At 36.7% G+C, this 17,312-nt stretch overlaps 2 protein-coding genes across 2 annotated transcripts in view; one reads left to right on the top strand and one right to left on the bottom strand.

Annotated features, from left to right (window-relative positions):
* psmd1 (proteasome 26S subunit, non-ATPase 1) overlaps nt 1–17,312 on the bottom strand; it is a 33,025-nt gene that overhangs the window by 12,038 nt on the left and 3,675 nt on the right. Inside the window, exons 8-17 of the mRNA XM_086161612.1 lie at nt 17,027–17,087; nt 16,793–16,921; nt 16,546–16,634; nt 16,360–16,438; nt 16,105–16,278; nt 15,744–15,855; nt 15,265–15,461; nt 14,403–14,498; nt 13,962–14,026; nt 3,308–3,422 (exon numbers count right to left, since the gene is read on the bottom strand). Of these exons, the coding sequence (XP_086017738.1) occupies nt 3,308–3,422; nt 13,962–14,026; nt 14,403–14,498; nt 15,265–15,461; nt 15,744–15,855; nt 16,105–16,278; nt 16,360–16,438; nt 16,546–16,634; nt 16,793–16,921; nt 17,027–17,087 (1,117 nt within the window). The remainder of the gene's footprint in view (nt 1–3,307; nt 3,423–13,961; nt 14,027–14,402; nt 14,499–15,264; nt 15,462–15,743; nt 15,856–16,104; nt 16,279–16,359; nt 16,439–16,545; nt 16,635–16,792; nt 16,922–17,026; nt 17,088–17,312) is intronic.
* htr2b (5-hydroxytryptamine (serotonin) receptor 2B, G protein-coupled) lies at nt 6,641–11,577 on the top strand. Its single transcript, XM_086161613.1, has 3 exons — nt 6,641–7,026; nt 8,826–9,026; nt 10,510–11,577. Exons 1-3 carry the CDS (start codon nt 6,768–6,770, stop codon nt 11,466–11,468), a joined length of 1,419 nt encoding a protein of 472 aa, XP_086017739.1. The 5' UTR covers nt 6,641–6,767; the 3' UTR covers nt 11,469–11,577.

Below are 17,312 nucleotides of genomic sequence, written 5' to 3'. Positions count from 1 at the left end.
TACCAACCTGGCCGTATGTGAAAAAGTAATTGCCCCCTAAACCTAATTACTGGTTGTTCAGTCCTCGGCGACAACAACTGCGATCAAGCGTTAGAAGTAACTGGCAATGAGTCGTTCACATTGATGTTGGGGAATTTTGGCCAACTCCTTTTCACAGAATTGTTTTAATTTAGCCACATTGAGGTTTTTTTTTGAGTAGAAACAGCCTGTTTGAGGTCATGGCAAAGCATTTCAATCAGATTGAAGTCCTTACAAGGCCACTTTGTAACCTTAATTTTTTTTGGGGGGGGGCATCCAGGGGTTGTCTTGCTGTTGTGTTTTGGTTCATTGTTCTGCTGCATAACTCAAGTACGCTTGAGCTAAAGATCACAAACTAATGGCCGGAGATTCTCCATTCTCTAGTAGAGCAAAATTCATGTTTCCATTGATTACAGCAAGTCATCCAGGTCCTGAAGCAGTAAAACAGCCAAAGACTATTAAATTACCAGCCTGTTTGACTGTCAATACGATTTTCTTTTGCTGAAAAGCTGTGTTACCTTTACAGCAGATGTAACAGTATGCACACATTCAAAAAGGTTCTACATTTGTCTTGTCAATCCACAGAATATTTTTTGGAGGTCTTGGAGATCATGAAGATGTTTACTGGCCAATGTGATGGTGTTTTTTACTAATTACTTTACCATATAGGGCCAAGTTATTTTTGGATAGTTTTTTCCTGCATAAATGAATAATTAAAGAACAGATTATAATATTTACTCTTGTTTTCTTTGATATCTGTTTATAAGTCTAAAAACAATCTGACAAAAAAGCAAAAACAAGAAATCTGGACTTTATAACAGCCCTGTGGCTAAGAGGGCTGTTGAAACATTGTAAAATGATTGGAGTAAGATTGAGCAGCATGTTTCTTTGTGCTCTTGATCTCACCCAAATTAAGCAAACAAATATCCATACTTATGATTTATTCATCTATTATTTTTATGTAGTTATTTATTTTAACTCTTCATTATCTACCACTTGTCCTGCAGTTAGGGTCACAGGGATGCTGGAGCCCATCGAGCTGTCATTGGGTGAGAGGTCAGACACATCCTAGACTGTTTGCCTGTCAGTTGCAGGGCCACATAGAGATCACTCTTTCATTAGCATATCCGGGCAATTTTCCAATTGACATTCTGCATGTTTTAGAACGAGGGCATGCAACCGGGGAACCCAGAGGAAACCCATGCATACACGGGGTCCTTTTTGGCTTGGGGCAAAAAGCGCAAAACACCAAAACATCAGCAAAAACGGAGATATTGTCAAAATGGATTTTACTAATTTTCTTGCTTTAGCTTTGAGATATTAAGACAGTGCTTGAGTTGAAGTAAGGAAATGTTCTTATACTGGTGAACCATCAGTACTTTCTCCTAAAAGGCTTGACATTCACAAAAAAAAAAAAAAAAAAAAAAAAAAAAAAAACGGAGTTACTGCAGCTGTTTTGTAATGGAACCTGACCCAGTCTTAAGGTCTGAGTTACTAATGGTGTTTGCATAGGATTGGTATTGAAATAAAGCATATCACTAAAGGACTCATTCTTCATTGTCAGTGTGAAAACTAATGATGCATATATCCTACTGTAATTTTAAATATTGGACAGAGAAGCTGATAGAGAGACTGATTTAGACCTCCAAGAATGCAAGAAGCTGAAGGAATTGATACATTTGCTTCAGTTGCTTAAAGGCTTGCTAATTTACAATAAAAAGGGGAAATCAAGATATTTAATGCTAGATTTTAAACAGGATTTTAGTCTAGTTTGGAATTTTGTTTTGACAATTTATCTGAATAAGCAGATAAGATATTCCCTTGTAAAAGAATACAGTTGGTACTACAAAGCAACAGAAGTAATGATCCATGTTCCAGCTTGGGCTATACCACCTGAGACTTATCAGCCCACATAGTTAGACAGTTCTAGAACTGGCAGCAACCCCAGCTTCTGTCTTCCTTAGTGTCCTCTTCAGAATTAAATGACTCCAGATATGATGACAGGGTACAGTCTGATGACTTTCTGCCAATTTGGAATATTTCATCAGCAAATCTCCAGAAAACTTCCCACAATTTGTGGGCAATTTGTGCTGACCCTCTGTACAAATTTAACTAACTGTAAAAAAAATAAAGTAGCCGCTTAGTTAATGCTTTGATCACAGATAATGCACAAAGAGCCTTCAATCAAATGCTGGCGTGATATTGACCTTGCTTTGAAGCAGCTGAGGTTCAAAAGCAGGTGAGGATTTTGTAGCATCAGGAAAGCATAATCACAGCTCTGTGAATTACATTGTTTCATCTGACAAGGGAAGGTGGGACCATCTTTGCTTAGTATCTTCTGGGTGACTGAAAATAAGCCTACATTCATCAGGTGTGGCTTTTAGGGTTAGATATTACAAACCTTTAGCTTGTGTCATTCTTTTTACTTTCTGTTTTGACCTTGGAACCACCCATTTACTACATTTACCATTTCCGATAAGATGTTAATACCATTATTAAGTGGTATCAACTAAATTTATACCAGAAAAAATATGTATCTTTATTTGAAAACAAGATTCACTTTTGTGTTGTACTGGCTTTAAACTAATGTTTATTCAATAGGACAAGGATAATTCATACAGAACAGAGCAAGGGGCTTCCTAATATTCAGATACTTGGTTTTGACTATGTAGCTAAAACCATATCAAAATGTTCTCAGTGGTTTATATGTTAACCTCTAGTGTTTATCTCCATGAGATGGGTTTGATTAATAACCTACTCATTGGTCACTTTAAGAAGATCCTTCTGTGCAGTATACATAATCCTACAATCTAATGATGTAAAAAGAGAGAAGTCAATGAAATGTAGACAGAAAGGTCAGTGTTTCAATTATGATGGAAACATTTTTTTGCCATTTTTTGTCTACTGTTTTTTGCATTGTACCTTGAGAGCATTAATCCCCGTACAACGCCTATTCTTGCTATGATTTAAGATGACGTTTCATCCGAGTAATGTTTTAGTACATTAGATGGCATGAGGCAGAGCTAATTACAAGCCAAAAACAGCAAAGGTCTTCCTTTGCTTCAGCTAATGAGATAAGGACGGTCTTATCTACAATAGTGAGCTCCCCTTTTTGGCAATCCGTGACATTGTGAGGGTGTTGTAAATTAAAACTGAATTATTTGAAAAGTGATCTGACAGGTTATCGGCAGACATCATCTCAGTTTTAAATAACAAAGATAGGGGCAAATGAGAATGCTGCTATTTAAAGTCTAAAGTTTGCTTCTGGACTAAAAATCAACAAACTCACCTTGTTGCCTGTCCCAGCACAACAGATACCAAGAGCCATGGCTGCCCCACAGCGCACGTGAGGGTTGTAGCTCTCTGACAAAAGGGATACCACACTGGGGCATTGCTCGGGGGTCCTTTAAACAAACAACAAATAAGAGCCAATACAAAAACATTCATCAACATTAACGGCATAACACAAGTTGTGAGGAGAAAAATGTTTTACATTTAAAAAGTACATTTATATCAGGATGATAATTGAAAGAATTTATTTAAATGCAGCAATGACAAAAAATGAAGCATATATGAATATTGATATAAAAAGTAAATGAGAGTGAAGCTGCTAAATGTGTTCTGTGCATCGAGTTTCCACATTGCTCATACACCGTACTGAAGGTCTGAAGACACTTCAAATCCTGTTCCAAGAGAACTGTTTTAAAATGTTCAGACTTGGGAGGCAGTTGGTGTGTGTGTGTGTGTGTACGTGTATGCTCGCTCTGCATATCACAAAAATCGTTTTTTTTCACATTTTATGGTTTCAGATCTGTTCTGGGTATGGACATTTACTAAAACAGGAACATACAAGTAAGTATAAAGAGCTTACTTACGTTTTGTTTAATGTCTTTGACTATAATCTCATATGAATGATTTGGAATAAGCAGCTAAGTTCATCCACACAGGAGGATTTAACAAGCTCTAAAAAGGAGCTCAATGTGAGCACTCAATCCACTCTCATATTTACCAATCAGGATGAAGTATACTACTCTGGTGCTCCAATGATGCCTGACAATCCCTTTTTGGATGGAGGCAACATTCTTACGTTCCTGAGCCAAGTTAGTGATTTCAATAACATAAATAAAAGTGACTTATTGGACAACTGACACTGACAACAAAGTCAGTCACTGTGGAGACAACAGTATTTCGAACTACAATAACTGCTATTGTTCTGGGGGAAAACAAACAAACAAACAAGAGTAGAGCTAAATATAACCCAATTTTTCATAAACTTGATATATCCTTCATTTAATGGACCTAGTTTTGGTTTAGTTGCAAAATTGATTAACAAAACAATTAAGTGATTCAATATATATGTCTGACTTCATCATAAAGTAGATACCAAATTAATTCCATGTCAAAATATGATCACTTTGAATGGCACAATAATTACGTGACTTTTGATATTTGAGAATACTACCGGTTAACTCTATGATAACCATTTCATAGATTAAATATAAATAAGTCATTGAAAAGCTAATGATGTGATTTTAATGTAGATCAGTATCTTAGTGGTGAGGATTATTTGACATGGCACCTTGGCACACAAATGATACTTTAATTAAAATTTTGCCTCTCTGGGACTCTAGAGCACCAGGAAGGCAGAGCATGATTTTCATAAAATATTTCATATATATAAATATATATATAAAAATAAAGATATATGTGTGTGTGTTTTGATTCTGCAAATCAATATATTGAATACTGTTCTACCCGGGTAGGACTCCTCTAGTCTGAACAAAGCTCAAAAGTCTTGTCAGTCAAAATATGTCCATTTGATAAGATGCTTAAGCTTTGCTTAACTTATTCACGGATATAAATCGGCCAAATATCTCTAAAATAATATTTTAATGAGAACAATAGTACACAAAATGACATCCATGTCTAAGGAGCTGCAGGTGCAAGCACAGGTTTTATGGCTGTACTTGTTATATTTAATTTTCAAAAAGAAGAATCATCAACCATTTACCTACTACAGAGTAGAAAAGTCAAAGGAATCTTCAAATATTGCATCTGCTCTATACAGCAAAAACAATTCATGAAAAAAAACTGAATTTGGGGGTAAAAAAAAGTAAAAATGTCTTTATATTTAATGTGCATTCTTGAAAGGGAAAAAAATAATAGGATTGCATATAAAATACTTTCATCAGTCTGAAATTATGCCACGGTAGAAGGTGTGTTAAAAAAAATGGTAAAAATACATTTTTAAGCACTTCACCGTCACTGCTGCCGCCAGACTGCTACAAACTTACAATACAGAGAGAACTGAAAGTGGCAAATCTAAACACTGGGATGGCTGCGTTGAAGGAAATTACCTCCCAGAACCACTGGCACATTGCCAGCACAAAGACATTCATCTGTTTTGCAGAGCCTGAGTCATAGGCAAGACGGAGGGGAGGGAGGAGAGATGAAGACTGAACGAGGCAGAGAAGAGTGCAAGGCGTTTTAGAGGCTGTGAACAAAAAGGGAGATTTGGGAATTGGAGAAAGAGGAACCACAACGTCTGAGAGTCCCGACCTGAGATCAAGGCAGGTGATGCGGAGCAAGACTGGGGGTTCCTCCAACATTTGGAGGCAAAACACATGCCACATTATGGACTTACGACAGATTTAGTTTTTGCCTCTGAGGGAGGGCAATCTCTGCCATGTCGGTCTTATTGGGGAACAAGAAAAGGTGGACGTATAAAGATGAGACAGGGCGCGTTGTGAAATAACAAAGATTCCCAAAGATTGAAGCATATTTTTCTTGTACCTTCAATCTCCTTCCAGCAGTAATTTGTAGTTTGTGAACATCAACAAATACTTTTTTGGAAAAAATACATCAAGAGTTGATACATCAAAGAATTTCAAAATACAAACAAGAGCAGGTAAGAAACTTTTACTTTATTTTAATTACAAAAAAAAAAAAAAAAATTAATTCAAGGTGTGATGTGTTTATTCTTTTTTTTTGCCAGCTGGAAAATTAAATATTGTTTAGCGAGTCAGAGACAGTTGTTGATGTTTTGCTCCTAATATCATTGAGCCAAATATTTTTAAATCTAAACCTAAATATTTCTTGAAATTAATGTTAAATCATTCATAATTTACTAATCCTTTTTAGGATTTAGATAAAATTATGAAGATATTTCTTGGATCTTAAGATCTTGAAAAGGCATATTTAAACTTTTATGCCTCAGTTTAATTGTTTTAAACCTGTTTTACCATTTAAAAATGTAAACTTCTCTATTGTGTGAAAAAAACAATGGTCACCACACAGGAAGGATCCCTTCATTTGTCATCATTAGCTTTCTGTCATTATTACAAGATGATCCAGAAAGATAAGGCATGGCTGCTCTTTTGACAGACTTGTTTGTTTGGTGGATGCAGAGGAGACAAGAGAATCATATACCTGGGAAATAAGGACCCCCCGCTTGCTGTGAAGACGCTGACTGAGTATGGACTATTCCCAACAACGGAGTTAATACTTTCTGGACCTGTTTCACTTTGTACAATTATCTCTCTATTCCAAGCAGTGGATCTTGACAGTTAAGCCATTTGGTTTATATTCTGCATACTGGTATGTGGTAATCTGTGCAGTGACCCTGAACGGTCTCACCTCAACCTTTGCCTTTGCCTATGGGACCCAGTGATCATGCTGACAGAGTCTGCTAAACCAGAAAGATCAGAGCCCAGACCCACACTACGGCTTGCTGTCATATCTGCAGCACAATGTCCCAGCCCGTTGCGGCTCCAATTGAGGCTAACAGCTCACTACCCGAAGCATCTGAGGTTCCCCTGAAATGGGCTGCCCTGCTTATGGTCATGGTGATCATCCCAACTATCGGAGGTAACATCTTGGTCATCCTTGCGGTATCACTTGAAAAAAAGCTGCAAAATGCCACCAACTATTTCCTGATGTCACTTGCTGTGGCTGATCTACTTGTGGGACTCCTGGTGATGCCCATTGCCCTTATCACAGTTCTCTACAGTAAGTTTGACATGGGGCCTTAACTAAGAAAATTTTTATTGTCTGAGAAGGGGGAAAAAAAAAAGACAGTAGGCAGTACTTTATAACTTATGGTGTGTGGTGCTCAGGGACCAGACAAACTCATTAAAGCCCTTTCAGAGGACAATTACCAAAAAATTTGAATACATTTTATGCTCAAGAGTAATATCAGGATTGTCTATAGAGACAGACAATGGAAATGGAAGGAAAAGAACAAGCATACCAACATGCATACAGGTGGCACTGGAAGTTCAAATTTCTTGAATGACATGATTGTATTTGTATCACTATATTCACACAGAATATCAAACATTCTACTTCTTCTGATAAAACTTAACTTCTCATAATGGGGGGTGTAACAATATTGATAAGACTTATGTAAAATATACCCAGACTGACAAAGAATCCTAGCTTTAAAACTGCAGTACTTTTATGATGTATTATTTGATATTATGATATTATTTGAACCCATCTCTCAAATATGGCACATCTCAAGACCAAAAAAGAACTATTATTTGGTGTGTGTGTGTGTGTGTATATATATATATATATATATATATATATGACAAAATAGAACCGCTATTGCGGCTGATATCTAAATATAATAAGAACCCAGCAGGGACACAACACATTCAGGTGTTATGTGAACGGCTGGTGGGGGCAAGCTTATTTTGTGAATGTAGAATAACCCATCAGTTGAGGCATTAATCGCTTACAATCAACCCTGGCATCATAGTAAGAAATTCACATTACAAGTTTTGGCAACACTCCGGGTAGGACAACTTTGCCATTACCAAGAAGAAAGTCTATGTCCGTCTGTTCTTAGAAACTGTCCTCAGTAAATGTTAAAAAAGGAAATCCACAAGGCATTATATACACCTTGGGTAACCAAAGTAAAAAAATATTTAATGAATATTTGAAAAGTAGTGAATTCAACTAGTCTGTATTTACGCCTGTTGAAGCCACCATACTTTTTACACATCTGCTCAGCAGATGAGCTGAAGCCACAGAGGCGAGATTTTTTTTTGGTTTTTCAGATGTGAGCTGTGTATATATGCAATCTGTTATGCCCTTAAATTTACTGCATATTGACACATTCACAAAAGAATTGTTAGAGTGATATTAAAAACTCATGTATCTATTGCAAATATTAACAGCACTTCATTGAAACAATTATTGTTTTTTTGACTTCTGATTGTGACTTAATTCTTTAAAGAGGCGGATTGCTTTAAGATCATTCATTGTTGTCAATAAATAAAGACTTTCGGATGAAATAAAATCTACAATATGATTAAAACATTCAGTCAAATACTGGAAGAAAGCAGTATAAACAAAGAAACAAAGGGTAGATTTACAAAAGAAGATTTTGCCCAGTGTTTTGTAACGTTAATGGTTGCCGGAATAAACCTTCAACTTGCCAGTTCGAAACTTGGAACTCAAAACAAACATTATCGCTGAGCATGGCATCCAGCACATCTACAAAAAGAGCTTTCAGTTCCATAAACACTCAGCAAAGCATATTTTTTCCAGTACAGCAAATCCTGGCACAGATAAACAAACAGCTTTCAGTGCTACATCAAATATTCACAATTGGTATTGTAGAGGACGAGGATAATTTTAAAAAGGTACAACGAGACAGGATATATAGTGATACATCACAAATGATTAGGCAATTGTATGAGCACCACAGTTGATTGACAAACTATTATTTTAGAATCCAAAAACTACAATACCAGTATGAACTGCCAGACTTAATACGTGTCTTCTCCTTATCCCTTTAGATTCTGGCTGGCCTCTTCCTGACTTCCTCTGCCCTATTTGGCTGTTCCTTGATGTACTGTTTTCTACTGCATCCATTATCCACCTTTGCGCCATTTCACTGGACCGTTACATTGCCATCAAGAAGCCAATCCAGCACAGCCAGAACAAATCCAGAGCCAAAGCAATGGTCAAGATAGCACTGGTGTGGCTTATATCTATTTGTAAGCATATAAATTCACATTATCTCTAAATATGACTCAAAGTTCAGACTTTCAGATAGAACATATGTTTTAAGTTTAATGTAGACAACCAGGAGTCACATTTATTTCCTGGCACATGGTCCATTGGAGATATCATAGCATATGGTATCATATAGAAGATACATAATTGACTACATTTCCTTCTATAATGTGTATTGTGACATGTTCTCACAGTTAGCATTGATATGTTTCCATTCTACAAAGCACCACATTGTAGCCAATGTAGGTATTAACTTGTGGACTAGTATAAGAGCTAGCATCAAAATGTTAAGTGCTGGCACTTTTGTGCCACTTTCTTAAATACGTAAATCAATGAACGCTCAACCGAAGCATTTCATTTCCCAATTCTAGCACTTGACTTACATTACATTAACCAAAACATCAGCAAGAATTAAACTGAGGAAGAAAGAGTGGTTTGATCTGAAGAAAAAAATGACATGATGATGCACAGCAGGCTAGTCACAGATTCTGAAATCTATGTTGCACAATGTCCAGCCATAGTTTAAGAGGAATGTACTTTAACCAATGGCAGATAAGCTTAAGGTACAAAATGGTTCTTAGATGTTTTGAGATCCAAAAACTCAAGCTACATGTGAGGATTCCTGAGTCTCCCAAGGCTGTGTATGCAAATGTGATCGAAGCCACATGGAAGAAACTCCTATTCAGCTTCAGCCCTCTGTTTGGGTTTAATCATGTAGCAATATGTTTGCAAACATCATCATACTGCCAGTGTATTGAATATAAAAACTCATCTTACAGCCCTGCATATAAGAACTTAATAACAACCAGAATAGGAATCTGTCGGATTTTGGACTTTTTGAATTTTAGGAAGTAAATGTCAATTTGAGAGAGAATTAGACACTGAAAAAAATGAAAATCCACTAAACTGCTGTGTCTTCTAGGTGATGAATCACGCTTATAGCCAATTACACAAACATTTAGCAACAAAAATTAAATAAAAGACTTGTAAGATAAATGCACAAGTTATACAGTGAAAAGTGCTGTGTTCAGAATTTCAGCATTGCAATTTTTCAGCTTGACTAGGCTATACTGGTCAAAGAATTCTCATGCTCAAATAATCACTGCAACTGCTAAAATTAGTATTCAGTTTTATTTCCCAATATTGGCTAAAGATTTCAGCTCTCTGCTCAAATGGTAAAACACCATCTGAGTGTTTCTCAACAGCTCTACTTTTAACTGATTTAAAAGGACATAGATGTAACAATCTGACCTCTGCCCATTACTCCCAAAACAATAACATCCCAAAGAGCTTATATTTGATCAATGCTATTTAAATCCAATACTTAATTTGAGAATTTATCATTGTCATACATATATATATATATATATATATATATATATATATATATATATATATATATATATATATATAGCATATATCATGCTATCAAATACTAATACTAAGTTTCTCTTCATTTTCCAGGTATAGCAATTCCTATTCCAATCAAGGGGCTCCAGAACTACAGTCCTTACAACAATATCACCTTCAACAGCAATCACACTTGCCTGTTAAAAACAGACACCTTTCGGGACTTCATCATGTTTGGCTCAATGGCAGCATTCTTCATTCCTTTGGCCATAATGATGATCATCTATCTTCTTACTGTTCAGGTGTTGCGCAAAAAGGTATATTTGCTCAAGTCAAAGGTGATTCAGCGCTTCAGCTATCCAACAATCGCCACAGTTTTTCAGAGGGAACAGTCTGTAGCAGAATCTCACCCTGACCAGCCTAATATGCCAGACAGCAGATTTTCCAGAATGCAAGGACAATCAAATCTAGGGACAGCCAACTTTCCCACAGGGAATGAAATGCCCTTCCGGAGAATGTCAACAATGGGTAAGAAGTCCATGCAGACTCTGAGCAATGAGCAACGTGCCTCAAAGGTGCTGGGGATTGTCTTCCTCCTATTCGTGGTCATGTGGTGTCCTTTTTTTGTCACTAATATCACATCAGTCCTATGCACCAGCTGTGATGTAAACATCATCTCCAGACTCATGGAAATTTTTGTTTGGGTGGGTTACGTGTCATCAGGCATCAACCCTTTGGTTTATACCCTGTTCAACAAGACTTTCCGACAAGCCTTCACGCGATACATCACTTGTAATTACAAGAACTGTTCGAGTCAAGGGCCAGCAGTGAACTGCAGACTGCCAAATGCTGACCGGACACTGGCAAGAATCTCATTTCGAGCTTCCATGAAAGAAAACTCGAAACTCTTCATGAAAAGGGGCATGAGGAAGGGTATCGGAGCAGTGAGCTACCATAGTCCACAGAGGTGCCAGCAGACATCTATTCAGTCATCTAGCGGTGTTGTGTTAGACACATTGCTCTTTACTGAAAATGAAGGTGGGAATCAGGAAGAACATGCAAGTCGTTTATAGAGCTACTAAAGAAAGATGCAAAGTTGGGAACAGCTAGAAGTGGATTTATCTCTGACAAAAGAATTCTTGTGATGGATAAAAATTCAAAAGAAGAATTAAAAAGAGACGTACCTTAAGCTGAGAAGACAGAATGATAAGTACAGCTCATAAAAATTCAATGCAGCCTGTTTTTTTGTTTGGGTTTTTATTTTTTTGATTTTTATTTTTTTATTAAAAATGTGTTTCTAGTAGCTGAAGCAAAACCTTTCCAATCTAAATGCAGAAGCAAAACTAAGAACATATTTATCAGGAAAGTTGCAATTCGCCATCTGCAAACCTCTGCAAATCAACATGTCATGCACTGCACTTGTGTGCATTGTATTTGTAGATTCTTTGGAACTTGCTTTCATACGAGTTACATACAGATGATTTGAAATGTTCAAAATGTTTTGAAATAAAGGACTTATGAATGTGTAGAAACAAGATTTAATGGAAAGTTTCATGTGTTCAATTAAACACTTGTTCTGTGTGTGTAAGTGCAAATTACCTTAATTGATTTTCCTTTACAATTAATGACTATGGTTAGGACTAGCCACAAATGATGTTACCAGCACAGGGGCATTCACACTTCATGGCACAGTATTAGCTGACTAACAAATATGCTCATGCCTTTTAATTAACACTCAGCTGATTTAAGGTCTGCCTCGAACAATAAGGTAAGCTTTGTTTACACCATCAATTGTTTTCAAAATATTATTGTTGCCATTGCTTTTCATTTTTGTTTTGCAGAGAGAGCCATTGGAAGAGGGACAAACAAATATACAATGAAATTTCAGGAGGTACATGCCAAAGCAGTTGATAGGACGTTTTTTTGAAAATGTTAACTGGTGCCAATACAGCTCCCTCTACAGATAGAGACACCAAAGCAACACTGAAAAAATAGGCTTCAGTTCTTTACTATATATTAGAACTCTTCTTGATGCATTACAGTACAATTCTGCCTTAAAGGGAACCTGAAAAGGCTACTGCAAGAGCACTGGATTCTTGTTGTCAGGAAGCATGGCAAAGACTAACAAGACTTAACGAAACATACTCTAACAATAACCCCTGTAGGTGAAAGGTTGAACAAAGCAATGATACAAAGCGAGGGGGGTCCCCCCCTATATAATTTCTCTGTAGCATTTGGGAAGGAGCAGGGTGAATTGTCGCTAATACCTAACAGTCGATACAGTGGCCGAACAGGAAAGACTTGGACTCAGTTAACAGCAGAAAACTGGTTAATATAATCCTTCACATGCAAAGATAAGCATTTATCACTTGACCTGAAAAGAGTCTACACTCAGATCTAAAGTATATTTTCTCTGGCATTGAAACATATACGCCTTTGGAGATAAATTCAGCTTTTTCCAAAATTGACATTAGATATAACCACTACCTATAGGATTTATTGAAATACCTGAACAATATTTGAGTTATTCAAGTTTCTGTAAACAAGGATTTTAAATTTGTCATTGAAGGAAACATCCTTTTTGGACATGAGATTCAAGCCATAATTTATTTTGGCTCCTCAATATAAACCATTGGGGAAAATGTCATGGGCTGACATCTAAAGTGTTAAACCATAAATGAAATATTCAGGTATAAATGCAGGTGTTGGTTTTGTTCGAAACTGTAAATTCAACCTGTGGCAACATTGGTCCGGATACAAAATAAAACTAAACGGTAAAACTGAAACTTGTTCAAAAAGTGCTACTACTTCCAGCATATAAAAATCCATTGAAATGTGAGTGGTCTTTGGTCTGTCTTATCATTTAGGATTTTTTATTACTGTAAAATTTCATTTTCAAATGATTTGTCGATATTTTGTTTTCATCCCATGTCTTTTTGCTTTGAGCCTTAATTTTGTTAGTATGAACATAATCACCTAATAGAACTATCACCTGACATACAAAAAGATGAATATGTTTTTTTATTTGTTAGATTTTTCCAAAAAAAATGTGCTCTTTCATTCCATCCCGTCCAAAGGAGCGAGATACCTGAATGTTGAATTGGGCCATTACATTTAAATCTATCTGACATTGATAAGAAACACTGGAAAACTCAGACCTGACTCAGCATAAATTTTACCCTCAGTTCTTTGCCTCTGTATGTTGGTGCCTTAAAAGTGGGTATGACAAAAGGCGAGCAAAGGACAAATGTAAGATAACCGAAGGGCTTGTTAATGAAGGTCATGGGGTGGGACCTGGCATTACCTCTAACATGAAATTGTGAAAGATAATTCATAAAAACCTGCATCATCACTCAAACTAGATGTGTGACATGATGGCATTTTCTTGTTTCTTGCAATATAGGTACATCATGCACTAAATTATTCAAATTAAAAAAAAAACTATTTTGAAAGACGGATCAATGCAATTCTATCAATGGTGACCTTCAAAAGCCAAAAAGAACAGCCACATATGAAGCTTGAGAAACTATGTGGTGTAATGGGCTGAAATCAGACTTTGTTCTTACCTGAACAAGATAAAGCCAATGGACTCAACAGCGGCTCTTCTCACATCATCATTCACGTCACTCACCTAACCCAAAATAGGCGGAACAGTTAATAGACAGTTACTGACAAAGGAACTCATTAAAGGGTGAAATTAACCATGAAAAATACTCCTCAATCAGAGCTCACACTATTGCTGTATTAAGTCCATTAACACACCATGTCTTTCTTTGTGTGTGACTACAATGCCACCCACAGGAGAACATGCGGTCCACAGCTCTGAAGTTTAGTCCTTTCAATGTGGCCACCAAGCCCATTAAACAACATACATAAACATTCAAAGTGTCCTGGTAAAATGTTAACATCTTACTGAATTTGAAAAAAGAGGAAGTGGTCATTGTTTAACAAACTAATACAATGGTAATTTAATGGGTTTGAAATGGGGTGAAACAGTTCAGACTCACGGCAACATGTAACAGACGTCGAATGGCCTTGTTGTTCCCAGAACCGCAGTAAGCCATTCCTACAGTGTACATTCCAGAGCGGCGTAGGATGGGATCCTGAGGCAGACAAGGAAGGAAAACAGATCTTTTTTTCAACCCTTACTGGCCATGCATCTACAATCAAATAATCAAACATCATGACATTTCATACATTTTACTGGAAGATAGTTGGAAGCAAAGGACATAGCTAGAGCTGCACCTGACATGAAATACACTATTGTTTTAGTACAGCCAGGTATCAATACATAAAACATGGAAGCTGCATACTGCAACTGCAAACTTGACCAAGTGCAATAAACTTAGAAGATGAGAGATCTGGAATACTCTGACTATAATTTAATGAAGGCTGTAGAGGTATCGCTGGCATAGATGTCCTTAATCAGAGACAGTAAAGATGAAATTGCAGTGTTTTCACAGCAGCAGATATGTAAAAGTACAACATGGAAGAAGACATGTATATTTGTATATTTTTCAAACCTAATAATTCATTTTAACTTACTCAGGCCACCTTCACTGATATTTAATTAGTATTTAACAGAATAGTTATCAAAGATTCTTGCAATCATTAAAACATTTTTTCCATGCGTAGGTTATAGCTGGTTGTAGCACTAAAATCCCTATTTGAGAAAAAAGAAACTGTAATTTATGTTTTGTTTCAGTAGAAAAACATTTGAAATGGAGCTTAAAAAAATGATCCATCATTTTTTTGCCTGTGAACTTTGTGTTTACAAGATATGCAAAATAAAACATACTGCAATTCTGTTTTTTGGAAAATAAGACACACCTCATTGTATGCATTACTTGCCCCAGTTGCAGGCCTTACCTTGTCCCTACAGAGACTCTCAATCAGGGCATCCGCCTCTTCCATACGTCCATACATAACAAGAGCGATTCCCACTGCCAGGCCGCGAAGGATTTTCTCATGCTGTGTCTCTTGAGCATAGCCTACCATATCCTCGATAGCCTGAGCTGACTTTGAGCCGAGCATGACCAGCCCCAAGGCCAAGCCAGCAGCCTCACCTAGGATGTCAAATAATACATTAATTCAATTTTGTTTTTGAAAGAAAGAAAACTCGTTTACACATGGATAGTACAAAATACCATTGTTATATATATACCCATATCAGACTTAATGAAAAGTAATAGATGTTAATTAAACATTGTACTCATCCTCTCAAAATTCATTAATTGTGTATTCCATGAGTTCTCTACTGTTACAAATTTGATTCGATACCAATATGCTTTTCTTAGAACCTTACCAATGAGGTGCTTGAAACCCAACATAGCTAAGGGTCTACATACCAGTGACCGCATCATCCTGGTAAAGATTGGATTTGAGAAGGTCATAAACATCCTGCCTGGCAGTTCCCAAAGCAGCCAAACCAAGGCCAAGAGCACCACCATGACGGACAATCTAAGAAGTAAGATATTTAAAAGGACATTAAAAAATTGGGCTTGTAATAATCCTAGAAAATGACACTGTAAAATGCATTATTTTTTCAGATTCAAATGACCTTTTGCAAAAATGTTGTTTAAACTTGGAAAAATATGTAGTGACATGTAATTGAATAAATATAAACAACCTCAGACTCTCCTGATCACACACTTGGTGTGTGCTGAATTCAATTAAGAGGGGAAAGAAAAACATGAATGGTAAACTCACATCATTGCTGGCATTTTTTAGCTGGCTGAGCAAGTAGTCAATGATATCCCCTCCATGGTTGGCATGGATAAGTCCCAGAGCATACAGACCTCCACCCTCCTGGTAAGCAGAGCCAGGGGAGGTGTCCTTTGGTAAATAGGTGGCCATTAACTGAAGTGCTTCCTTTTCATGACCCTAAAAAAGAAAGGTAAATAATCCTACATTAACATAATCTTAAAATATTTCAATCATGTTATACATGTGATGTAAAGTAACCTTGTGGATGACACCAAGACTTGCTGTTGCTGTAAATTTTGCCCAGTTTGTAGCTCTTGCAAGCCACTCCAGGTTTTCTCTAATAGCAAACAAAATAAAAAAAAAAACGTTGTTTTAAAGTGACTCATACTACATTAATTTTTCCCGACCCAAATATTTGCATTAGTATTTTGACGGTACAATTACCTGAGGAACTGATCACTTGTTGTTCCTGTGTGCATGAAAGAGTTAGCTATAACTGTAGCTGTGTGGCAAACTGAATTTCGAACCGCATCCTGAAGGGGGAGAACATATGGGAGAAAAACAAACAATGAAAAAACCCACAAAATAAACTGTCAGATTATTTTGAAATTTTCCTTTGGTATGTCTTTTCCATCAGACTATGTAGTCAGTAAGGCAAGTGATGTTTTGTAGAGGATCAGGCTTTCCTCACCTTTGTGTTTTTGAGGATCATAAGATCTGTGTTGTTGTTTCGGATTAAAAACTGTAGATGCAGCTCAATTGCCATCTCTCCGCTAAGGATTTTGATCATCTTAGCGTTCTGGTCTTTAGGCTCATCTTTCTATAAACAACAAAAAGGAAGCCACAAGACCGTTTAACTGCAGTATAGAAGGTGGCTTACACAAATTACTGCAATGAATGCAAACAAAAGCTAAAAAGAGCTTACAACTTCTGCTGCCTTTCCAGCAGGTGAGCTGCCAGCTTTTTCATCTGTCTCCATTGCATCACTTCAACACAGAGAAGACACTCTTATTCAATGCTCTCACTTCATACTATAAATATTCAATGACTACTTTAAAAATGATGATCATTTTAGTAGTGACTTTCTGTGTTTCACTATGGTTAGACTATGAGGCAGGAATTCCATTATGAGATCAAAACTAAACTCTTAGAACTGGGTGCTGCAGTGTAGAACTTAATTTGTGAGAATGCATCATTGTGCTTCTGGTATC

This window comes from Fistularia commersonii, chromosome 16, assembly GCF_037954325.1.
Source record: "Fistularia commersonii isolate RoL2024-O1a breed Wild chromosome 16, RoL_Fcom_v1.0, whole genome shotgun sequence".
Taxonomy (NCBI): domain Eukaryota; kingdom Metazoa; phylum Chordata; class Actinopteri; order Syngnathiformes; family Fistulariidae; genus Fistularia; species Fistularia commersonii.
The sequence above is the reverse complement of the archived record's forward strand: the minus strand, read 5'-3'. Positions and strand labels throughout refer to the sequence as shown.

What these genes read in the sequence shown, in the direction of transcription:
- htr2b (XM_086161613.1), top strand. Translation starts at nt 6,768, where the DNA reads ATGTCCCAGCCCGTTGCGGCTCCAATTGAGGCTAACAGCTCACTACCC. An exon ending in CCTTATCACAGTTCTCTACA is followed by an intron (nt 7,027 to 8,825) that starts GTAAGTTTGACA and finishes TTATCCCTTTAG; the next exon opens with ATTCTGGCTGGCCTCTTCCT. An exon ending in GGTGTGGCTTATATCTATTT is followed by an intron (nt 9,027 to 10,509) that starts GTAAGCATATAA and finishes TTCATTTTCCAG; the next exon opens with GTATAGCAATTCCTATTCCA.